Raw genomic sequence first — 26,118 nt, 5'->3', positions numbered from 1 at the left:
TAATTCAGGAGAGATGTATTAGGGGGCCTGGTTGCAAGTGCAGATCTGACCTGCATTCTGCTATTTTAAACTCCGTTTATTTGAGTTGATTCAACACTGGGAGCAGAAGAGAAAGGGTATGTTGGCAGTCACTCCTTCAAACATCAAGTCAGCAGCATCTACAGAAATACAGTCCTTATAAACTTATTCCCAAATAATTTAACATAGCTTTTACATTACACGCATTTTTCCCTCATGAATAAGAAAAAGGATTTTCCTTTTGAAAATAACATGATCCTGTACTGTCACAAATAGTTTCTGATGTAATCAGTTTTGCCTCAATCTCTTCAATAAAGATTAAGATATGCTAAATAGAGGTTTCAAAGGCATTTCTACAGGGAGATAAAGGAATAAAGACAAAAGCATGGGGTCTTCTGGACAAATGACATGATATTTGAGTAGAGTTTAAATGATCTAAAGAATAGATTTTTAGTCCATTTCTAAACTGCTCGTTTTCAATATCAGGAGAGCTTTTGATAGAAAAGCCAACCTACCTATTAAGAATTAGATTAAATTATTATTTCTTAAATACAGGAATAATGTATTATTGGTTTAAGTACAGACAGATAAATAGCAAAGATGATATACAATCATGGTAATTTGAAAATCTAGTAGATAGGAGTTGCAGTTTCAGCCATGACGATACTAGATTCACTCTCCCAGTGTAAACAACGTTGGAATGGACAAAATATATGACACATGCCCTGAACAACAGACAGCATGGGGCTGTGATCTTTGAGAGAAGAGAAATGGAAAAGTCACACTCATCTTGGCTTTCTGCTGGGGGAACTTTCCAGATCACAGCAAAGGAAGTACAGGGGTACTTCCAAAGACAGTACAGGGGTCTCACTGGATAGATGAAACTGAGGTCAGAGCTTGGATCTACTATGACTACTAGAGCTTGGGTGGTGGGGAGTAGAGAGGAGGAAGCTGTATAAAGAAGGAACCCTTGAGCATTTGGCTGGATATTAGGATGCACATGAACAGGGTAAGACTTACAGAGCCTAGCGAAAGATAACGATTGATCAGTTTTAAGATGAGAAGCATATCTACAAGCCACAAGGAACTGGGAAACAACGGAATCCCAACCAGGGTGCAGAGATTCCCACTGAACACCCAGAATATTACACATATATTGAAAGTCCTAGAAAGGCCATGCAACAATGTGAATATTTTCACATTTCTGCCTGGTAAGGGCTTTGTGAGCAAAGAAAATTGGCACTGGGTTAAATACTGATTGAAAGGACAGACTTTCAAAATGATATAGAAATTTATCTCCCAGATCTGTGTGTTGAAAGTCCAAAGGGTAATAAATAAAATCCAGAGCTATTTGCTTACATTCCAAAGGATACTCTAGTGCTAGAATGAGTGTCACTCTAGATCTGCTGTAATTTTTTTTAAACTTAAAAACTATAAAGAAGCCCCAACAAGATCAGCCTGATTCTCTAGTAGATTATCAAAACAAAATTCAATACTTTTAAATTCAGACAACAACAAAACCCATATTCTCAACAATATAATACCCACAGCGCCTAGAACATAGTAAAAAATTACCAGATGAGGAAGAAGCAATAAACTGTAACACATATGAAGCAGAAAAAACTCATTAGAAATAGTACGATGACTTAGATGTTAGAATTAGTAGCCAAGGACTTAAAAATAACTACTTTATATATGTGTGTGTGTGTGTGTATGTGTGTGTGTGTCTATATAAAATATAAATCAGATATTTCCACACAAATGGAGGGCTATCTTAACTTTGCATCAGATAATTTAGGTACTACCTTCTGAAGTAAGGAACTTCTAATCTGTTCAAGCATTCAAAAAGTATGCCACTGAACTCAAACTACTGAGGAGAGCCTTAGGTTTAACAATCTTGAGACAGTTGTTAATGATAACCCAACTTAATTGGAAAAGAATCTTAAAGTGGCTTCTTTGTCTCATTTACTTTTTAGTAGATTTATATTCCAAGTGATAGTTATGTTGAAATCACTGCAGACTGAATCCTCAGAGAACTAAATAAGATAATCTGTTGAATAAGGTTGTTAAAATTATCTATGAGTACCGAATAACATCAGGTTTAAGATGTGGCTGTATTTGTTCATTACTAAAACCAAAGAATAACTGTGTACCCACTCTGTGCCAGTTATAACAATTATTATGGTAAGTTGCATGTGGTCTACTTGGACACATATAAAACAGACGTTACTGTTCTCTAAGAGGTATTATAAAGGTGGTAGATGAGGCAGGATAGAACAAGTAAAGATAGGTAGAAAGGAGACACAGAAAACTGTGATTTCTGAATTGTACTTTTAAGAAAAACTGCAGCTTCAGGATTTTGCTTTTTGCTTCCAGGAAACACTTCTTCAAAAATTCCTAAGGGTACTGAAGATACAATAAGCCTGTAAGTTGGGCCCGTGCTCTTTCACCTGTAAACTGTGCCTGTGCTCTTTCTCTCAGAGACCTCCATCCCAGTGAGGCAGCACCATGAAGTGGGAAGCATCTCTCTAAATTTTAAACACATGCAAATATTTGCATTTGAACCTAGTCCACCAAATGGGTAGATCACCTGTCCTGACTACACCCGCAAGATCATACAACAACCCTCAATCCCTGACCATAATGCCTCTCCTTCTGTTAGTACCCACATTACCCTCTGAGTGTGTACTGCTTTAGTCCTAATAAACCTTTCCGAGTCTCTCACTGCTGCGTCTTATGATTTTTTCTGTGGCATAACTCAGCACTATCCTGTCCCCATGGGGCGAGGGACAAGTTGAGGTCCCCATCCTCTCTTTGGAGACCAGTGACAGTAGATAAAGGAAATAATTCTCCTTGTTTGGGGTTTGAGTTTTGATCATGAAGGATACACAAAGTTCCTTCAGTAGATCAAACTTGAGAGTTTTGCAGATAGGAGTATTTTATATTTGGAGGTTTTGGTGTGATTGATTTTGAACTTGCCTGTTTCCTGAAATTAAACAATCAATTTGTTTGGTCACTTCAATATTTTGCTCATGTTCATTTGCCTTTATTTTAAATCAGTATGTTCATTATATTTTGTACTTTTTTTTTTTTTGGTACCGGGGATTGAACTTGGGAGCTTGTGCTTACAAGTCAGGTGGCAGCACCACTGAGCTAGATCCCCAGCCCTATATTTTGTACTTTTATTGTACACTATTTCAAAATCCCTTCTGTAAGTATTTCTATAATATAAGTACAAAGAATAGCACTACAGAAAACTACTTACATATCTCTGGTTTGTTTCTAATTACATTTTAGATTTCATCTATTTATACCTTAAGTTTTGATTCTGGATATACTTTGAATATCATTGCATTTGTAGAAAAAATATTAAAAATCATAAAATACATATTGGTCTCAATTTATCATATTTCTTTGTTTCTGACTGAGAAACAGCCATCTAATATTTAATCATAATCCCACTTGGTAATAGCCAACAAAAATTCTCCTGTAATTTCTGGAACTTTCACATTAACAAAACCCCAAAAGGCCTTTGACACAATGCTTCTAAAAATGTTAGCTCACTGCCGTGAATAGCTATCAGCCTCTCAGCTGGTTATGTATGAACTCAGACTGAGACAAGGTGTGCAAACTGCCTGCTCCCAGGGCCTTAGTTTAATTTTAGTTTCAGAAGACTTCTTTTTAGGAACACACACACACATACATGCAATTTTGAACTCACAGAAATATTTCCAGATAATTTATTGTAACTTTCAAGTTTCATTTCCATGAGTGCAAAGGTAATCTCTGTGTGTGTGTGTGTGTGTGTGTGTGTGTATGTGTGTGTGTGTATGCATTGATAGAGAAGGTACAGGTAGAGAAACTCTCCAATAATGTCTAATGAAGAAATACAATCTTTAAATTGAATATAATTTATAATTTTGGAAAGATCAATTTCAACAGCATTTTATAAAGGGGAGCTGGGAAGCTCATATGGTATCACTTCCCATTCATAATTTTAATACTCTAAATGACTATATAGATGCAGAGTGACAAGAAGATAATAAAATAAGCATTGTAACTAAGATAGTAAAAAAGTCACTCTTACCCAATGGATATTCCTGCCTTTCTTGCTTCTGAAGTTAATACAAACAGAATAAAACAAACATGATAGAGGGTGCCTGGTCTCCCCACTACCTTGTGGATTTGCTACTGTTTCTTTCTTTGTGTCTATTACCCCTGCCTTCTCCATAACCTCTGACTCCTCGATAAACCATGGGCTTACAAATCTATCCTCAGAAAACACTGTTCCAATGCTTATTGAGACAATAAGTGAGAGGTATAAAAATAGAAAAAATTTTGGCTGAGTCAAAAAATGCTGTGAAAAATGTGCCTGAGGTAAAAGCACAAGCCCACCTACTCAACTTTCCAATATCCTATAAAATCTCTGGCCTTGCTTCAATCAAACAGTCAGGACCTGGTTTTTATCTACTTCCTAACAACACATCTGAATGAAACTGTATAACCTCCATTCATGCCACTTAAATAACTTTCTGGCAGTCAACCCCATAGGCAACCCCCATAGGCAGTCAACCCCATGGGCAATTTAATAAATTAGGAGATACTGTATAAAGCAACGGCATTCCTTTCACTTCAAAATGCTAGTCCAAAGCAAAAATTTATAGAACGTATAACTGTATACAAAACTGTAAAGATGTATAAGGCACATGAAGAAGTTGATTTTTAATGTTCATTTATCTACAGAGACATTCATAGGATAATCTTACAAAGTTCTACATGAATGACATTAATGCTAGTTCCCCTACCTCAGAAGAATGTTTAAGTGGCATAATTCTTAATTTAGTGTATAAAAATGAAGACTTTATGTTAGAGTGCAAAGTTTTAGCCAGAATATAATCATTTTTTAAAAACGAATATCCTAAAAACAATGAAGTAATGAAGTTGATTCAAACATTTTAAAATTTTGTGATGTTTTAGAATAATTTCTATTTTTGATCTTTAAAAGAAAAAGCAAGAGTCAAAGTAATATTGAAATAAGATATACAATGGAGGATTATATAAAGATCATTTCAGGAAAAGTTCTATGTTTTAAATAAAATAGCTTTTGATCCAGTAATTGTGTCAACACTAAGAATGATAAAAACAAATGTATCTTACTTCAAAGTCTATTTTTCTGAAGTTCTAGAATAAATCTATGATTAGTTGTGGATATATTTTTTTCACCTATTTTCAGTCTAAAAGAATTCAAAAGCTGGAGGTGGGGTCTACAGGCAGACCTGCCCACTCAGACTTGGGATTTTGTTCACACACACAAAAAAACCAAAACAGCAATGGATGAGAAAAAATGCCCCTATTTTTTAAACTTGTTTTTAATGGGTTGTCTCTAGGTAATGTCCATAATATTTGGAAAAATACAATTAAATGATTGTCTGAAGGTGAATTGCATGTCAACCACTAGGTAAACAGCTTGAGAGGAAGTAAATGGGTACAAATGATGAAATTTCTGCTACAACTGTACAGTCATTTCTCAAATTTAAAATTATTCATAGTAGACAGAAAAGACCTGTTGATAGCTGAATTCCTCTGTAAGTCGATTTCCTCTAATAGTTGATTTCTGCTACTATTAGTAAGAAGATTCACACAGTTTTGGTTACAGTATCTGTTAATTTGAGCCACAAAGGAAAAGTGAAAGCATTTTAGCAGTATGCCTCATACTAGAAAGTCAGGAAAAGGATTTTTCCCATGTTTAGAAGTTGGTACGTCTTCCCAGTGCATAATGACTGCCTTCCTCATGGGGAACTGGTGCACGCACACATCTGAATTCTTTTCTTTCTCTCCTTTCCTCCATCTCTTGGCCCCCTTCCCTTTTGCAAAAGATTTCTCTCTCTTTTTCCTGTTCTATCTTTTATTTTGCTCTATGATTTTGAGTTTCTCATATAAGAGAAACCATGTAATATCTAAGCTTATGTGTCTGGCTTACTTCACTTAGCATCATGGTCTCAAGGTGCATGCACTGCAAAATGAATTTCTTATAAGCCAAAATGATGTAAGTGACACTTTCAGTCCTGGAAGAGTGAAGTTCTCTATCTCAACTCTCAGAACACTTTAGGGATCAATCTGATCTCATACCAAGAATATATTCTTGAAGGCTGTCTTAGTTACTTTCTCGTTGCTGAGACAAAATACTCAACACCCAACATTAAAGGGGAAAGGTTCATTTAGCTTACAGTTCTTACAGGTTTCAATCTATAATTGGCCGGCTCCAAGGCAGGGTGACAGAGGGGCAATAGTTCATGGAGGCGGAAGACAGCAAAAGCAACAAGGGAACTTAACAGTGTCTTTCTGCCCCTTTTATATTATTCAGATTACTTAGGGCGAGTAGCACCCATGCCCTTAGCCACCTCTGAAAGAGCATGAGGCTTTGGGGGGACATCTAAACACAAGCCATAACAAAGCTCAATGAAACAATTTCCTCTTAAAATACCAATGTGTACTAAAGGAGACAACTTCAGGGCAGTCTGAGGTTCTCTGAGTTTCCTAAATGGAAGTTGGTTCTTTTCTGGATATATAATTCATAGAGTGATTTGACAAGTTGAAGCACAGCTTGAGAAAAATGCAAGAAAAATGACTTCCTGATAAAAGTAAAATAATGAACCAATTTCAGTAAAATGTTGAAAAGAGTCTGGAAGATAATCTTGCCCTAGAGAATGGTAACAAAGAACAAAAAGCTAAACCCCAAAGCTTGTGGTTCAGGGACCTTTAGCCATACTTGAATTACTAATATAAGTCATTAGAGACTTGGTAGCAGCACTGTATCTTCAAAAAACAAAAGGGAAACTTATCTTAGAAGTTCCAATGACATCATAAAGAGGAAGCTGAGTCCAAAGAGCATTGTCTTACTAAGGGAAGAAGGAGGTACGAGGGGCCACCTGTCCTAAAGGAATAGCTCATCACTGATATGGTTTTGACATTCCAGTGCACACATAATAAACAGTATTTTGTTGGTTTTATTATTGCTTATAAATGTCCTACAGGCACTGCAGCTTCTTACTGCCTACACCAGGACAGACCACGCCCACTACAGTACCTGTGATATGCACCACTGCATAACTGAAAGGTGTAGTTTCTGCAGATTTTTATCCATTAGATGTTCTGGCCAAGAGCCTTAGTGGCAAATCAATAAATTGATCTGGTGCCTGAAACAACTGCCGAGAGAACTTGGATTGCTTATAGCCTTAAACTTCACAGGTCCAGGCATTGAGTGATCTAAATGACCTTGCAATGGCATGAAAGAGAAGCCAATAAAAAAAAGTGCTCAGGCCACACAGGAAAACCTCTCCATGTTTGAGGGATTAAATTCTTCTTGTAAATTTCTTAAAACACTAGTAATATTTTCACTAAGAGTACATGTATGTTAGACACAGAAGAGGATATAGTGAGTGGTATACACATATTCCTCTGCCTTTATCAAGTTTACAGTCTAATGGGGGGACAATATAAAATGAAAGTACTATGAATACTGCAATAATAATGGAATTACAAGGAGTTATAAAAGTACCTTGCAAGACCCTCACAGTATTTTTCATAGTAAGAAATAATTTGCATAGGAAGCCAGTAGATATATCTCTATTGCAAAATAATATACATACAAACTCATGCACAGAAAGCACTCCCAAATGATTAAAAGTAGAAAATTTTAATAAAACAATATTTACCCTTACAATATATTACAAACTCTGACATTTTTTTTTCTACCATTATTTTCCTAGTCTCAAACCACTAAGTTGATTTTAGGAACTTTTTATGTGTTTTGACCTAAAGTTTGGAAAACACAGACCAGTGATATTTTTAAGTCAGCTGTGTTACTTGCTAAAAATACATTTTGTATAAAATGGTAATCTCTAAGTTAACAGTCTCATTTTGAAGCCACATAACTAGTAGTTTCAAAATCTAGCACTGAGCTGCACATTAGAACCCTCTAAGAAATTTTAATAAAATATAGATCCTGGCCCCACTGCAAATTTACTGGAGCAGAATATCTGGCAGTGAACCATGGACTATGGATTTTTAAAGCTTCCCAAGTTATCTTTATGTGTAGCCATTTAAGGAAATCACCCAAGGGAAAGACAGCTATGAGCACAGCTCCCTGAGCACATGCTCTTACCTCGCCACACTTTCAAATGCTCTTTGGAACGATTGAACATAAAAGTATGAAAATATCCACAGCAGTACTGGAAACCCAGAAGAAGTTCTGTTGATAAAGCAGAACACTAAAGAAGTTCTAGAAGGTATAAAGCAGATGGAATCGGTACAAATCCACTTGCTGAAGCATCTATAAAGGACAAGAGCATTACAGTGTAAGTCAGTGTCACAGGCAGAGCCTTAGAATAGTCCTTTGGTCAGAGTCAGCGGCATGTGTTGGCGAGGACGTGGGTGAGTTGCCCAGGCACTTATGGAAGGGCTTGGTAACACTTTTCTACCTTCCACTGTTGGAAGTGCTTTAAACAGCTAATATATTCTCTTCTCTAACAAGTTGTTAATGGTCTTCAGGTAGAAATTTCCTAAAGAAAACTGATTATCCCTTCCAATGCAATGAGAAGAAACCCTACCTCTCTGACAAGGGAGAAAGGCAGGTAGAAAGTACTGTAGTCAATGTAAACTGAGACGAATATGAAAAGCCTATCATAAAACTTTAATATTTTTCCACAGAAGAGAAAAAAAGAAAGATTACAAGAATTTTCTTTGCGGTAATGTCTTGAGATAATCTCTACCTTTTAGAGATACAGTAAGGGAAGATGGGGTGAATACTTAGGGATGACAGGAAGAAAAAGGTGTGAGCAGAAAAAAGTGCACCAAAGCTACACTGTTTTTTAAAAATCAGAAGCATAGAACTACAGTTCTCTCTAAACTATTCCATTCTTAATGTTTACTCTTTTATAAAATCAGGTTGAAAGAACAGCCTCAAAGGGAAGCTGAAGAACTGAGGGCAGTCATAAAGCCTAGTTCAAACTCAACCAGTGAAAAGAAATCCTACCTCTCTGACAACGGAGAAAGACAGAAGGAGAAGAAAGAATTGGGGAAGCAGTAGGGGCGTTTTTGCATTGCAAAGTCTGACTGTATGCCTCAGCTTCAGTTCTGAAATCTTCCAATTTGACACTAATTAAGACACCATCACAGTATAAAAGATGGTATGATTTATAGATCGAGGAAACAAAATTTACATATTCTAATATACCATCTATTACAGGCATTACTTCTAAGTAGATACTAAGTTAAACAGCAGTTATGGTCTGATTAGCATACAGCTCAGTGACAAACGTGGCCTGATTTATCAAAACTGCTTAACTACTACACAAATTGTAGGCAATAATTTATGAAAGAAATTCTAATTCAACTGACTAGTGCAGTGAATGTCAAACAAAGGACAGCAAAATATAATGCTGAAATTTCCAAGTACAAATGTATTACAAAAGAGCAAAAGTATAACTAAGTAAAAAGCACATGCTATACCAATTTCATCATTTTAGCAACAGAAGTGTTCCAATAAGAGCTTCATGTTTCCAGAAAGAAGTTTGTCATGAAATTATCCTATCATTTTCAAATTGATAGTCTTCCATGTCAATAAAATTCTCCTAGGTACTTACAATCTCAAAGCACTAGCATCCACACAATCAAGTTATTAATAATAACAAGCTGGGAGTTTCCACTTACCTAGATATATTGTTGAAGCTAAGAAACAGACGTTGGAGGCTAGGCAAATTATCCACATCTCTCTAGAAGGAAACAGAAAGCAAAAAATGATCAGTTGAAAGAGAAAACCCTATTATGAATGCCTTTTTCTCAGCTGTTGAAATACACAGTCATCTGTATTTCCTGCCACCTAGCTACATCACTGATTTCTACTGGATTCTGAACTCCGTTCTTCCCCACTGCAGACCAAATGGGAGGGTTTAGGTGCATCCGCAGAAGGAGCTGCACCACTTGCAAGGTGGAGAGCACTGTGAGAACAAGAGATGCTGCAGCTAGCCTCTTTAAGCATGCTTTCGGGAAAGACGCCAAAGTGCTACTTCAGCATTTACTGGAGCACAGGCACAGTGTGATCAAACATTTGTTAAAAGTCACTGTTAAAAGGAAGCTGTCCAAAAGCTTTGCTGTTTAAATGTATATCATTAGCTTTTCAAACAATAGTAAGAATTTCAAAGCCATTGACCGTATTATTCTCAGATCTTTGGAAATCCACCACTCAGTTACAAATGAACCAATACACTGACAATTCCCCCATAAAATTAGAAGCAGATCACAGCAAGGGTCACTGAAGGTCACTGTGAGGGCAATCTCCCATCTTAGCACAGACAAGAAACTCTTAGTGTGATCAAACAGTAGGTAAAAGCACACTGCTACTTTTAAATAGTTACCCTTAGCAAATATTGACATAAGCTCCAAAGATTTAAACATAATTACAAAATAAATACAAGCAAAACTATCTAATTTCATTAAGCAGGAAAAAAACCAAATGTTCTGAAAAACATGACATATATTGGGGTTACAGGAAGCTTAGTAATTAATTACCCAGTTCACAGCCACATATTTCATTTGCCAAACAATGGACAGCTGAGGTTGCTGGGGGCAGGAAGGGGGTGGGGTGGGATGTGGCCCAGAGGTACACATTATCTAGGGGCTGGGACCGGGCAGATTCAGTTATCCTGAATTCCAGTACTGTGCTCTTAACATACTGCACACTGCCACTTCTCAGAGAAAATACTTTTCATTTTTAAGGGGAATATCACTGATAATAATTCCCAGTTTTATGAGTTTGAGTAATACAAATATAAGTATATACATTTTACAAATTATTGTGACTGATATTTAAACCTAACTAAAGTTTGTTTTACCAATCCGCAAGTTATCTTTCTACCTCTCTATTTTCCCCCAATTTTAAAACTATCATTTTCAAGACTTTATTAGTAAGAGATTAGGTAAGTGCTTTGAAATTATAGCTAACCACCCAGAGAGGAGCTGCACTGGCACACGAGCTCCCACCGGAGGCCCACCATTCCATCCCTAAGTTCAGGCAGATCCCGGGAGCAGCTGTGTGGCCCGGACCAGTGAGGCTGTGGGCGGATCCCAGACAGGGCTAGGACCCAAAGCTCCGGCACATCTGCACAAGCCAAAGGCCCGCCCAGAAAGGGGCTGCACAAGCACATGGGCTTCAACCAGAGGCTCACCATACCATCAGCCACAGCCAGAGACCGTGCTGGAGAAGAGCTGTACAGCCACACAAGCAATACCCAGAGGCTTGCCCCATACCATTGATCAGTGCGAGGAGACCCTAGCCAAAGCCTGCACAGACCACAGAAACTGGGGTGCACAGCCCCTAACCAAAGACCCTCCCAGACAATAGCTACATAGGGTCCCCAGCAAGAGGCACACCTAGATACCATCCCAAGTGTGCTCAGGTCCCAGCCAGAAGCCCCCTCAGACAACAGGTCAGCTCAGGAATCTAGAAGGCCACCACTCTGAACCCAGGACTGGTGTACTGGTGAGCAGCAGAGTAAAGGCTGCTCAGTGGCTTGCTGAGAATTCAAGACTACTGGGTGAGCAATAAGTTGCCTCAGCAAAGACACAGCAGGCTGCATCTGTTGAAATGAGAAGACATGTAAATAAGTCCCAAAACCAGTCTTCAAGATCACCTAAGGGAACCCCAAAGGGCAACAAGATGGAACAAACTGATATTAAACTACCTGGACTCCATGAACTGGTAAAGAAAGGGGACCTGGAAAAAATGAAATTAGAAATAATTTCTCATTTAACAGCAGAGATTGTGCCCATAGTACAAGACATGATTAGTAAGTCTAGAGCAGACACAGATAAAGAAAACAGAGGAGCTGAGGAATACGAGGAAACAAAGGGAATCCATAAAACATTCATTGAAATTATAAAACATCCATTAAAAACTCCATTGAAAGTTTATGCAGCAGAAAGAGCCAATGCGAGGACAGAATCTCAGACATAGAAGATAGGATTGCAATTAGTGATCAGGAAAAGAAGTATTTCTTAAAAATAGTAAGGGATCATGAGAAATCAATCCAGCAGCTGCTACATAATGGAAAGAATAACATCAGCATGATTGGAGTCAAGGAAGAAACAGGAGAGAGTGCAGATGACATAAAAAAAACTGTTCACAGAAGTACTGGCAGAAAACTTCCCAAATAGAGGAAAAGAACTTGACATACAGATAAGTGAGGCATATAGGATGCCAACTAGCCTTGATCAAAAACAATCTACACAGAGGCACATAATAGTTAAGATTCCAGAAACCCAACAGAAGAACAAAACTCTACAAGCAGTTAGAGAAAAGAAACAAATGACATACAACAGAAAGCTCATCAGAATCACAGCAGACTTCTCAACCCAAACCCTCAAGGCAAGAAGAGCTTGGAGTGACGTATTTCAACCCCTAAAGGAAAACAACCTCCAACTCAGATTGATGTACCCTGCAAAAATATCTTTCAAAATTGATGGAGAAATAAGATACCTTCATGACAAAGAGCACTTTAGGAACTTCACAAATACCAAACCAGCACTCCAAAAAATTACAAACAATACCCTAGGAAAAGACAATGAGTATCACAACCCCAGGAAGCCCAGAAGAATGAATCCATGGGGAAGGACAAGAAATTAAATGCAAAGGGGGAGAATCCAACAACAGGAAAAGGTCATGACAAGGATAAGTCAATATTAATGGTCTCAATTCACCAATCAAAGAAATACATGGCAGAATGGGTCAAGAAGCAAGATCCAACAATATGCTGCATACAAGAAAGAGATTTAATTCAAAAAGAAACTCATAGACTGAAAGTTAAAGGATGGAAAACAAAACTCCAGGAAAAAAAACCAGGAGTACCTATCCCTTTGCAGATCAAGTGGATTTCAAACCAACACTGATTAAGAGAGATGAAGGACAACGCATCCTTGTAAAGGGAACAATCCAAGAGAAAGAGATGACAATCATTAATATATGTGTGCCAAACACTAGTGCACCCAACTATATAAAACAAATACTAATGGACATGAAAAGTTATATATGCACTAATACAATAGTAGTGGGGGACATTAATACCCCACTATCACAAATGGATAGATGAACTAGATAAAAAAATAAACCATGAAATAGTAGAACTCAATCAAACTCTTGAACAAATGAACTTAACAGATGTTTACAGAGTGTTCCACCCCATAAAATCAAAATACACATTCTTTTCGGCTGCACATGGATCATTCTCTAAAACAGACCACATACTTGCTCATAGAACATGTTTAAGCAAGTGCAAAGGAATTGAAGTTATCATCTGTATATTGTCAGACCATAGTATGATAAAATTAGAGATCAATAGCAAAAGAAACCACGAGAATTTCATAAAAACATGGACACTGCACAATACACTTCTGAAAAACCAATGGGTCACAGAGGAAATTAAAGAAGAAATCACACAGCTCCTACAACTAAATGACAATGCCAATACAATATATGGCAATCTATGGGACACAATGAAAGCAGTCTTACGAGGTAAATTCATAGGAGTGAATACTCACATTAGGAAAGCAGAGTGAGCTCAATTATATAACCCGATTCTAAACCTCAAGCTTCTAGAAAAAGAAGAACAGGAAAAACCCAAAGCCCATAGAAGGGAGGAAATTACACAGATCATGGCAGAAATCAATGCAATGGAGACTGAGAGAATGACACAAAAAAATCAATGAAGCTAAGAGTTGGTTCTTCAAAAGAATAAACAAAATTGACAAGCCCTTAGCCAAATTTATCAGAAAAAGGATAGAAAAGGCCCAAATCCATGCAATTAGGAATGAAAAGGGTAAAATTACAATGGACCCAGAAGAAATCCAGAGAATTATCAATACCTACTTTGAGAACCTATATGCCAATAAGATGGAAAACACAGAAGAAATGAGCACATTCCTAGATAAGTATGAATTACCAAAATTGAACAAAGAAGACCTAAAAATTCTAAACAACCCAATATCAATCAATGAAATTGAAAATGTAATTAAAAACTTACAACTAAGAAAAGCCCGGGTCCTGATGGCTTCACTGCTGAATTCTACAAGACATTTAGAGAGGAACTACTACCACTACTGTTTAAACTCTTCAATGAAATTGAAAGGGAAGCAATACTCCTGAATTCATTCCTGGAAGCAAGCATCACCTTGATCCCAAAGCAGAGGAAGACCCAATGGAAAAAGAGAACTATGGGCCAATCTCACTAATGAACATAGATGCAAAAATCCTCCATATAATACTGGCAAATAGAATGCAGAAGATGATCAAGAAGATCATACACCCTGACCAAGTGATATTCATCCCAAGGATTCAGGGATGGTTCAACATACGTAAATCAATAAATGTAATACATTACATCAATAGAGCCAAGGACAAAGACCATATGATCATCTCAATAGATGCAGAAAAAGCATTTCACAATATCCAACACACATTTAGGACAAAAACCCTACAAAAAATTGGAATAGATGGTCTCTACCTCAATTGGATAAAAGCGATCTATGAAAAACCAATAGCCAATATCATACTAAATGGTCAAAAGCTGAAATCCTTCACACGAAATCAGGATCAAGACAAGGATGTCCACTATCATCACTCCTGTTCAATATACTTTTGGAAACATTAGCCACAGGAATTGGGCAAGAGAAAGAAATAAAAGGAATAAAGACAGGAAATGAAAAATTCAAATTGTCATTATTTGCTCTCATCATTATATGATACTCTATATTGTCAAATTGTCATTATTTGCTCTCATCATTATATGATACTCTCTTTAGAAGACCGCACAAACTCCACCAAAAGTCTTCTAGACTTAATAACCAAATTCAGTAAACTAGCTGGATACAAGGTCAACGCACAAAGTCAGTACCTTTTCTGCACATGAACAACAGACTCACTGAGAGAGAAATAGGGCAAACAATTCTTTTCATAATAGCATCCAAAAAACTGAAATACCTAGGAATCAACCTAACAAAAGAAATCAAAGGCCTCTTCTCTGAAAACTATAGCACTCTGAAAAGAGAGATTGAAAATGATATCGGAAATGGAAAGACATCTCTTGCTCCTGGGTAGGAAGAATCAACATAGTGAAAATGGCCATACTTCCAAAACTGCTATATAGATTCAATGCAATCCCAATTGAAATTCCAGCAGCATATTTCACGGACCTTGAGAAAACAATCTAAAAGTTCATTTGGAACAAGAAGAGACCTAGAATAGCAAAAACAATCCTAGGTAATAAAAACAAGGTAGGGAGTATCACAATCCCCAGCTTGAAACTATACTACAAAGCTACTATGATAAAAACAGCATGGTACCAGCAAAGAAACAGACCTGAGGACCAGTGGAACAGATTAGAAGATGCAGAAACAACTCCAGACACACTCAGCCACCTCATCTTCAACAAAGGAGCCAAACACCCTCACTGGAGGAAAGATAGCCTCTTTAATAAATGGTGCTGGAAAAATTGGGCTTCAACTTGCCAAAGACTAAAACTAGACCTATGTCTCTCACCATGCACTAAACTAAAATCAAAATGGATTAAAGATCTAAATATTAAAACAGAAACACTAAACCGGCTAGAAGAGAGGTTAGGAAGATCTCTTGAAGACATTGGTGTAGGAAAAGATTTTATGAACAAAACCTCAGTTTCCCGTGAACTAGCACAATCAACAAGTGGGATCTCTTCTTATTAAAAAGCTTCTGCACAGCAAGAGAAACCACCAACAGTGTGAAGAGACAACCCAGGATGTGGGAAAAAATTTTCACCTGCTGTTCCTCAGACAAAGGTCTACTATCTAGAATCTATAAAGAACTTAAAAAAATCAGACCTCCCAAATATAAAGACCCAATCCAAAAATGGCCATCTGAAATGAACAGACATTTCTCAAAGAAGTAGAAATAGCAAATAAATATATGAAAAAGTGTTCAACATCACTGGTCATTTGAGAGATGCAAATGACAACAACATTGAGATTCCACCTCACCCCAGAAAGAATGGCTGCTATCATAAAATCAACCAATAACAAATGCTGGCGGGGATGTGGGGAAAGAGGAACCCTGCTCCAGTGCTAGTGGGAGTACAGACTGGTGCAACCACTGTGGAAATCAGTATGAAGATACCTCAAAGAACTAGGACTGGAAGTCTCATTTGACGCAGCTATTTCCCTGCTGAGTAGCTTCCCCAAAGAATTAAATGTATTATACCACAGTGATATATGTGCGCCCATGCTCATAGCAGCACAATTTGCAATAGCTAAAACTTGGAAACAACCCAATTGCCCATCAACTGGAGACTGGATAAAGAAAATGTGGGGTTTCTTAATAAAATGGAGTATTACTCAGCCATAAAGAATGAGAAACTAGAGACATTCACAGCTAAATGGATGCATATTGAGGATTGCATACTCTTAAGTGAAATAAATAGGACACACGTGTAAATACTGAACAGTTTCTCTAGTGTGAGAAACTGAAAGTTTCTAATAAGGACTAAAAGGTATAACAGATAATGTGAAATAGGAAGAAAAGGGCCAAAGGGGAAGGGGAAATGGTACGGGTAGAGGAAAAGAAAGAAGGGAATAGAATTAATATGAGAAAAAGAAAAAATGGAAACAAAGTCTTTGTAGATAGAGAGGGGTGGAGGGCTTCAGGGGAGGGCAGGGGAATGGGGAAAAAATAAGAACCAAGATGTATTATGTAAAGGTGCAAATTACCAATGATGAATGTCATTATATTGTATATCTTAAATGTACCAATATAATTACTAAAAACTTATAGATAATCCTAGATTTTCCTAAAATGCTTCATTTGTTTCTTTTAAAAATCTTGTCAAATAAAGAAAATATAAGTAATAGAGTTGTGGGAGAGTTACTTCTCAGTGGTTCTCCAACCTTCCCTAAATAATATTCTCCAACTTTCTCTCAACTCCTAAAATCTTAAATTACCCATGATCAAAACACTGGCTATGTACACCATTCATTGGATATTATCATTCTTGGGGCCACTCTTAAAAGTGCTGTTCATAGATATGAGATCTTTTTTTCTAGATCTTTTAATAGGACAGCAGCCAAGTTCCCCCATGGGTGATGGACTTTGTACATTGGCTTACTTCTTGGATCATCTCCTTGAGGTGCCTCTCTGTGATATTCCCCAAGGTGGAGGAGGAGTGAGGAACAGTGGGAGGACTCGTTTTAGTCCAGGACCCTATTTTCCAAAGGGAACGTCAGCTTCCTTCTTCTCTGGTCGCTGGAATCATGGAGTCACAGGTAGACTGAAAGTCCTCTCTGGACTCTAGGGGTGTGCCACAGTGGGCTATTCGTATCACTGAAAGCCCTTAAAGGTTCACCATCACGGGTCTAACATGTTTCTGAGCACAGGTATTGTTGTTGATACCCAGCTAAGAGAAACTGAGAAGCATTATGCTAGATCTCCTTTGAACCAAGGCATCTTTTTCAAAAATCACGTTTGTCTATTTGATCCCTGGCACATCCCCTTCAGAGACTTCAGATAGTTTTCAAGACATCATTTTTTGCAATTAAAATATAAATTCAAATTACATCAGGCTATAATTTGTGAGAAAAGTGGTTTATAAGCTTATTTGATATTATAATATTTTGTGTTTATCTTCATTTATGAAACAAAATTTTATCAGAAGCCTTCATCAAGTTTTCAAAATCATTAACTGTTATTACCTGATAGTTATAAAAATATTTACAACAAATTGAAGCCCAACAATCAGAATCAAATTACTTATATTCCTATACCCACTTCTAGCCTTTCTAGAACTTTAAAAAGCAAAATAATTACCCACTATTATTTTTATAGCCCCAAATTTCATTTCTCTGAGAAAATAATTTTCCTAGCAATTCTGAGATACACTTTTGTGTGAAATTCTGTTAGAGTAGATAAAAAACCATAGTGTAATAATATTAATTATCTATGTATGAAATATTCACAGAAAAAATACGTGTTAATAACTACTAGGAGAAGTATGAGAGAGTAAACAATAGATGGAAAATATGCAAGATCCAGATAGCAGGATTCACCATCCAAGAGAGCCAAAGAGAAATCTAAGGATGACATCTACGTGTCGGGCCTAAGAACACCGGTGCAGCCCAGATCAGAGACATAGGACAGGAGGCCAGAGAAGAATATCTCCTGGGGAGTAAGTGAAGCATAGATACTTGATATCTGTGTCCGCAGACAGAGCAATTTTGTAGGACTCTTGGATATTAATTAATGGTAGTTAAACAGAACCCTCAATTAATGGGGAGAATGAGATAGTTATTAATCCCATGAAAAACATAAGTTTAATATCATGTCCAAAACTCACTTTGAAAGTCTCACCTTGCTCTGTTCACCAGTCCTAATCTATTATATCATACATGCATTAATTTTATTGAAGCCTGTATAATGAAAGACCCACCCTAAACTAGAACCCTGAGAAATCTCAAAAATAAATACCCTTTGCCTAGAAAACATGACAAAGACTACATCCAGATACGGTGCTTTATTCTTTGCTTTAACAACAGGTTATTCTGGTGGTGGGGCTCACATTCCTCAATCTGCTTATCCCAAAAATATAATTATAATTATTTTGGAATAATAAAGGAAAATGAGTATTTAGAAATTATGTAAGAAAGCTAAGTCGTCTTCTATTTTAGAAAAAATCAATACATTTATTTTACTGTCAAGCATTAACTACTCCCAATATTTTTTTCAGGATGTACTCTATTTCACAGGCAGAGAAACTATTACTGAACAGCCAGAATGTTAACATACCTAAAATGAGAAAAAAGAGATGAAATAAAATATTTACATACAGGGAGTATTTACAGAGGAATATTTATGCCCCTGTTATGAATCTGCTCATTGTCACAATTTTACATTAAATAAAACAATACTGAAATTATATTCAAAATGTTTTTGAAGATTTCAAACCATTTTATATATTTTCAAAACACACACTTAAAATTATTTACTACTAGATCGTTGAGATTATAATTATGTTTCAGAAGAATAATGAATGTATCATCTAAGGAACATGCTTGTCTACTCCCCTCAGACACTGTGCTCCATATTCTTGAACTCTGCAGAATTAAATGATTCAGCAATCTGACCCTGTGTGGAACATCTATTACTCAAGCTATTTTTAGAACATCTTCCTACAGAGGAATTAGGAAGAAGCAGGGTGAAGACATAGGGGTTTGGGCATGCATCAAATAGGACAAAAGCCACTTTAATAATATCACAGTTACTCTCACTTTTGTTACAAAAAAAGTTACAGTAAAAATACATTTGAGCAATTATTTTTAGAACTACAAATGGATTTATTAACAAATTGTTGAACAAGTTTGAAAACAGAAAAAAAGTGTTCCTTTTCATAAAACGACTTACTACATTACTTCCAAAATAACTACTTGCTACAGTCATCATTTTGCTACTGTACAAACACATTATAAGAGGAATAAGGCACAAGCCATCACATTGACAATTCTATTCATACATTTAGATGCCAATGAAAAAGTTCATTATCTGCCCCTGTGACCCTAAAGCACTGAGGTACTTATCTGCTTCCTATACTTCCTTACTACTCATGACTCGAGAATCAGGATCAATCAAGCCAGCCATACCGTAGTCTTCTGAACTGGTTTTCTTCTACACACTGGTATAACCCCCCCCCCCACCGCCAAAAAGGCTAAAGGGGAAGTAAAAACCAGACTAGTAACCGAGTGCTGATATGCTAACTAGGGAGATTCCTAGTCCTTATAATCAAGGGGAGCTAGATTTGATAAATAGCCTCAATTTCATAATTACAGGCCTTTCCTCACTTGAATTTGTAGTTCTAATTTATATCACAAATGCAGTTTAAGAGAACCTCTCACAAAAAAATCTCATTCCTTAGCATTCATGCCTCCAAGACTCCTGGCACAATTATCTGAAAAGACAAAAACTCAATGCAAGCTTTGCAGCATTCTGAACATCCCAGGCTAAAAACCTATCAAGAAAAAATTTACCATAAAATTCAGTTAAATTTTCAGGCAGAACTGCCAAAATAATTTAGAAAGTAAAATAACTCAATAAAGACAATGGAACATCTATTTTTAAAACTTAGAGAAATGAAAGAAATCAAGGTATGAGAAAAATAAGGCACTATAAATAATGAACCAGAGCATTTATAAACAAAAACTCCATGCAGAACTTCCAGAAACAAATAAGTATGATCATTATGAAAAACTCAGTGGGTAGACTGAAAATAAGACTAAACAAGATGAGGAGAAAGTAAATTCAAAGGTAGAACTGGAGATATAATAAGAGCACAAAAATGGAAGAGAAATTAGAGTGATGGAAATTATAAAAGATTAGGAAGCAAAGAATAAGATGAGAAGGTCAATAATCTAGTCAGTGTTTAACTAGTAGAGAAAGAAAATAGAAAATTTAACATTTGAAACTATAGATGCAGAATGTTCCCACATTAATGAAAGATATAATCTGCAGATTCAGGAAGCACAAACATTAGGTATGTAATAAAATTAGCATATTTTGTCTAATCTCAGATATCACTTTACAACTACTTTATGTAACACGTGGAAAACATAAATCTATGATTGACCTATAGTGGAATAATCTATCACTTAAATTTTTTATTTTATTTATTACTTAAAGAGATCTTTAGATTTATTTAACCAAATTTTTGCCAAATAACACGCTCATGGATACTAAAAGAAAATTATGCAAAACAAATGTATTAAACTTCCAAAATACCTCCACATACAATAAAACTGGAATACAGTGGTAGAAAAAAGATAGAACAGAACAGAGGGTCCAGAAATGGATCCATTTGATTTTCACTTGATTTTGACAAAGATACCAATTCAACTTAATGAGGAAAACAAAGTCTTTTCAATAAAAAGATGATTAAAAAATAAATAACCCCATGTGGGAAAATGAACTACAACCTCCTAACTCATAGCATACACAAACTTAATTAAAAGTGCATCACAGGGCAAAATAGGAAGATAAAACTATAAGCCCTATGGAATAAAACAGAATAGAATATAGTCACAATATTGGGATAGACAAAGATTTCTCAGAGCAGAAAGACACTAACGATGAATAAAAACAAACAAGTACCTCATTAAAATTTAAAGCCTTTCATATCAAAAACACTGCTTAAAAAAGTAAAAAGACAAGTCATGGAAAAAAGAATAATACATATATCAAAGGATATAAATCTAGAATCATGAAAAGTAACTCAATTTTTAAAATATGGGCAATAAACATGAACTAGAACTTCATGAACAATGACAAGATGCTTGAAAAGATGTACATCACGAGTCATCAGATATGCAAATTAAAACCCAATGAGAACCACAGAAGTGTCAAAATTATTATAAAGGTTGACAGTGCCAATTGTTTCTAATAAATCTAGTTTCTAATAAAATTAGCATCTAATACATTTAGATCATTTTTGAAAATTTAGATGTCTGTTAACCCTATAGCCCAGTAATGATACTCGCATGTATTTACCTTAGAGAAATGAGGATTTATACTACCAAAACAAAAGACCAGATGGATATTCAGAGTAGCTTTATTTCAAAAAAACCCAAAAATTAGAAACAACCAAGATGCTTGTGAATAGAAAAAATGAATAAGCAAACTGTATTTAATATTTCTACAATGGACTATAACTCAGCAATTTTTTAAAAAACTATACACAACAAAATGGGAGGCTATCAAAACATGCTGAGTAGACAAAAGTATATATTCTTCATACACAGTCATGTCCATCTAATGATGTTTAGGCAATGAAACTGTTGTAACCCGTCCAACAATGATTTTAACTGTGATGTTTCAGACAAAGACTCACCACATAGAAAATGGTACATACCATATAGTCTAGGTGTGTGGAGTAGGCTATATCATCTATGTCTATGTGAACTTGTGATGCCTGCACAACAACAAAAGACACCCTTCTCCAGATGGATCCCATTGTGATGTAGTACAGGACTGTATATACTTGATATAAAGTTCAAAGCATTAAATAAACCCATAGAAATAGAAGTTGGAATATCTCTGGGGACTAATAAGGGACTCAAGGGAACTTAAATATCTTGATCTGGATGGTAATTAGATGAAACTACTCATAAACAAATCATTAACCGCACAGTGAAGATTGTACATTTTGAGGGGCTGAGAGGTAGCTCTCTGGTGGAGCACTTGTCTGGCATTCTTGAGGCCCTGAGCTCAATGTTCAGTATTGACAAACAAGACAAAACAAAACAAAGAAAAAGAAAGAAGATTATACATTTTAATGCATCTAAATGATAACCTCAAAAAAATACAGAGGAAACGTCTTCATATTCAAATTTAAACTTCTTAGTCTCTCTCTCTCTCTTTTTTTTTTTTGAGACAGGGTCTCTCTATATAGTTCAAGCTTGAGCTCATGATGATTCTCCTGCCTCAGCCTCCCAAATGCAGGGATTACAGATGTACACCACAACACTGAGCTCCTGAATCACTTTTCAACTAACAGTGTCTTATGATTTTCAACAGTATTGTTTTCCATGCCATTAAGAACACAGATGATGTGGTATACCCTAAAAGCGCTGCATCATTACCCACAGGATTTTCTTCCAAACTACTGACATTCATTCTGTAAACTTTGATATTATAAGATAAAGAAATAACCAATATGAACTGTTCACACAGTTCCTTTGTTTGAAACTTCTTTCATCTATTCCAGAAGGATTGCTCAGTTTCTGCTGCCCTCAGTTACATTGCTTGGCACATGGTAGGCAACTTCTCTTACCCTACCTCAGTAATACACAATGCAACACAGCTCTGCCAATACTTTACATGGTTATCTTTCTTGTGAAATATTACATTGTTAATTAGCAAGAGGTGGAATTGTAGTCATTCTTCCAATAAAAAATAAGTGTTTCAGTAATGTTATATTTATATTTTTACTACTCCACGCTTTTTTGAAATAATGTCTCATTTCAGTGTCAACTCATGGCATAATCTTTTAGATACATTCTGAAATGTGATTAAACTCATAACATGACTGCATGTATAAAAAGGAGCTGTGCATTTTTTATAAGAAAAAGGTTGAAAGTTAAAGAATATCTGATGTCATGCACTGAGAAGAACTCCGCATCATTCTGTGATAGTCCTGCCAAAAGGACATGAGCTGAATCTATCTAATCATGAGGAAACACCATTAAACCAGCCCAAGCTGAGGGATGTTTTACAAAGTCTCAGGCTAGGAATCCTCACAAATGTCAGTGTCTCCTCAATACAAAGACTTAGACTCTTTCAGATTAAAGAAGACTAAGGAGATGTGTTTAACAGCTCAATGGAATGGACAGTCTTGAATTTTCTCATTACAAAGGACACTATTGGGACAAATGGCAATATCTGAATGGGACTTGCAGATTAAACAGGACAATGCTGTTCATTTCCTGATTTTGATAATAGTACTGGGATTAGAGAATTCCTTGTTTTTAGGAAACATGTTCTGAAGAATGTAGTGATAAAAGGGCATCATGTCTACAACTTACTCTTAAGTGGTTGACAAAAAGTACATATAAACTGATACAGAGAAAGAGGATGAGGAAGAGAGAAGCCAAAAGAGAGAGAGTAGAGCAAATGTAGCAAATTGTTACAAAATTTGGAGTAAGTAGACTTTAACTTTATACTATTTTAATACTTTCTGAAATTATGTTAAATTCAAATTTTTAAAAGGTTATTAAGAAATTTTAAAAAACATGCCAGAAAAAAACCCAGAAAGAATGCTGGTATTCACAGGAGATTAAACAAACATTTAGGCAATAAGTATTATCAGCATCCTGATATATCCCAGGTACCTAAAACAGTGCCTGGCATGTGGCCCAGGTCATAAAATATTTGCTTAATAAAGAAGTTAGTAATAAAGAGATTAATATATAACAATAAAAGAAATGATTTTTCAAACTTCTGTGCATAAGAACATAGCTTCAAAGTACTAAACATACATGAGACAAATATAGTAAGTATTGACTATAAATATTGATTGTGTACTAGGCAATTAAATCAACCTTCAACAAACCTCAAAAAACCAATTACATATAACCTACTTTCACTGATCATCATGCAATAATTTTAAAAAAGAATGTTATAAAAAAATAAGAAATCTATTCTTTTCAAACTTTTTAAATATACTTCTAAATAACACATAATGAAACTCAAAATAGGTTTGAAACTAAATGATAATAAAAATTCAAGACCTGTGGGAAAAAGCTAAAATGGTTCTTAGAGGGAAATATGTAGTCTTAAAAACTTATACTAGGGGCTGGGGATTTAGCTCACTGGTTCTGGTGCCGGCCGAGCAAGTGCAAGGTCCTGAGTTCGATCCCTGGTACCAAAAAAAAAAAAAAAAAACTTATACTAGAAAATTTAAAAGACTGAAAACTAGAATATCAAATATCCTACCCAAGAAAATAGAGGAAACAAGAATGATGACAACAAAGATTAACAAAATTATACTTTTAAAAAGCTATCAACAGGGCCGGGGATTTAGCTCAGTGGTTTTGCCACTGGCTGCGCAAGCTCAAGGTACCGAATTCGATCCCTGGTAACAACAAAAAAAAAGCTATCAACACACAAGCTGATTCTTTGAAACCAGTACTAAAATATATACTATTAATCAAGAAAAAGAAGCACAGAAAAATGTTATTAGAAGAAACAAGGAGAGCATGATGATAGAGCAGTCAAAATAAAGACAAACAGGGCCGGGGATTTAGCTCAGTGGTTCTGGCACCTGGCTCGTAAGCGCAAGGTCCAGAGTTTGGTCCCCGGTAAGAAAAGACAAACAAAAAAGGAAGGAAACCGTGAAAACATCAAAATAGATAAACATCATTGTTACTGAGTCAATAGTCAAAATGACCCAGTCTATTTTGCAGAAAACTTCTAAATACCCAAAGATTGGGTCATTTTTATCTCATATAAACTTAGATTTATGTCAAGTGGGAAATCTAAATGAGAAATGAGAGATTATAAAGATAAGAGACAATCACCAATTTACTCTAAGAAGCTCATATAGCACTGATACCAGAACAAGAAAAGGAAAAGAAATTATAAGCCAATGTCATTTATTATCATTGACATGATATTGGTAGTAAAATATTAGCAAAAAGCATCTAGGAATGTATATAAAATATAGTCCATAATATGTGACCAAAATTCTAGAATGACTTAAAAATCCTGAAAAATAATTTACAAATAGATTAAACAAGAATCTATATGATTAATCTAAATGCGGAGAAAAATGTTTTAATAAAATCCAGTAATAATTCATAATATAATCTCCAAAGAAACCAAACCTAGGAGATAATTTCTTCAGACTGATAAGCCATACGTAGTGAATGTAGTTGGTGATACGTTTCCAATAAGCTGGGCAGAAGGGGAGAATGTCCATTAGCTTTGGACTTGAAGTTCTTCTAGCTCAGTCAAGCCAGAAGAATAATAAAATGGTCATAGTGTATTCAGGCTGCAATAACAAAATACCTTAGATTGGATAATTTATAAACAACAGAGTCCAATGCTCATAGTTCTAGAGACTGGGAAGGCCAAGATCATGGTGTCATCACATTCGAGAGTCTAGAGAGGGGTCACCCCTCATAGATGGCATCTTTTATGTGTCTTCATGTGGCAGAAGGTATGACAAGCGTCTGCAAGCCTCCTATGAAGGTGCCAGTCCCAATTGCCCAGTCACCTCCTAAGGGCCACCTCCTAATACCGCTGCACTGGTGATTAGGTTTCAACATATGAATGTGAGTGTTTGTGGGGGACATAAGCACTCAAATAAATAGCAAAAATATCAAATATTAGAGGAAAACTCACTATGTGCAAAATAAATTACAATAGTCTATTAGAAAACATGACATCATTTATACATATATTATTAGAATTAAGTGTTTAGAGCAAGGTTGTTAGGTATAAGATCAATTAACCACAGTTGATCCCATACATTAGCAACAGTAAGA

At 35.9% G+C, this 26,118-nt stretch overlaps 1 protein-coding gene across 12 annotated transcripts in view; it reads right to left on the bottom strand.

Annotated features, from left to right (window-relative positions):
* Nucleotides 1-26,118, bottom strand: part of Lrrc49 (leucine rich repeat containing 49) — a 166,428-nt gene that overhangs the window by 84,768 nt on the left and 55,542 nt on the right. For 8 of the 12 annotated variants that reach the window (XM_087199201.1, XM_087199199.1, XM_087199200.1 and 5 more), the window contains 2 exons: nt 9,730-9,791; nt 8,183-8,350 (listed from right to left, as the gene is read on the bottom strand). In XM_087199201.1, coding sequence (XP_087055327.1) covers nt 8,183-8,350; nt 9,730-9,791 — 230 coding nt within the window. The remainder of the gene's footprint in view (nt 1-8,182; nt 8,351-9,729; nt 9,792-26,118) is intronic. The other 4 variants (XM_004855549.4, XM_087199207.1, XM_004855545.4 and 1 more) reach the window with 1 other exon arrangement.

Source organism: Heterocephalus glaber, unplaced genomic scaffold, assembly GCF_053883595.1.
Source record: "Heterocephalus glaber isolate CG9 unplaced genomic scaffold, H.glaber_assembly_v1.0 deba00001689, whole genome shotgun sequence".
NCBI classification, from domain to species: Eukaryota; Metazoa; Chordata; class Mammalia; order Rodentia; family Bathyergidae; genus Heterocephalus; species Heterocephalus glaber.
The sequence above is the reverse complement of the archived record's forward strand: the minus strand, read 5'-3'. Positions and strand labels throughout refer to the sequence as shown.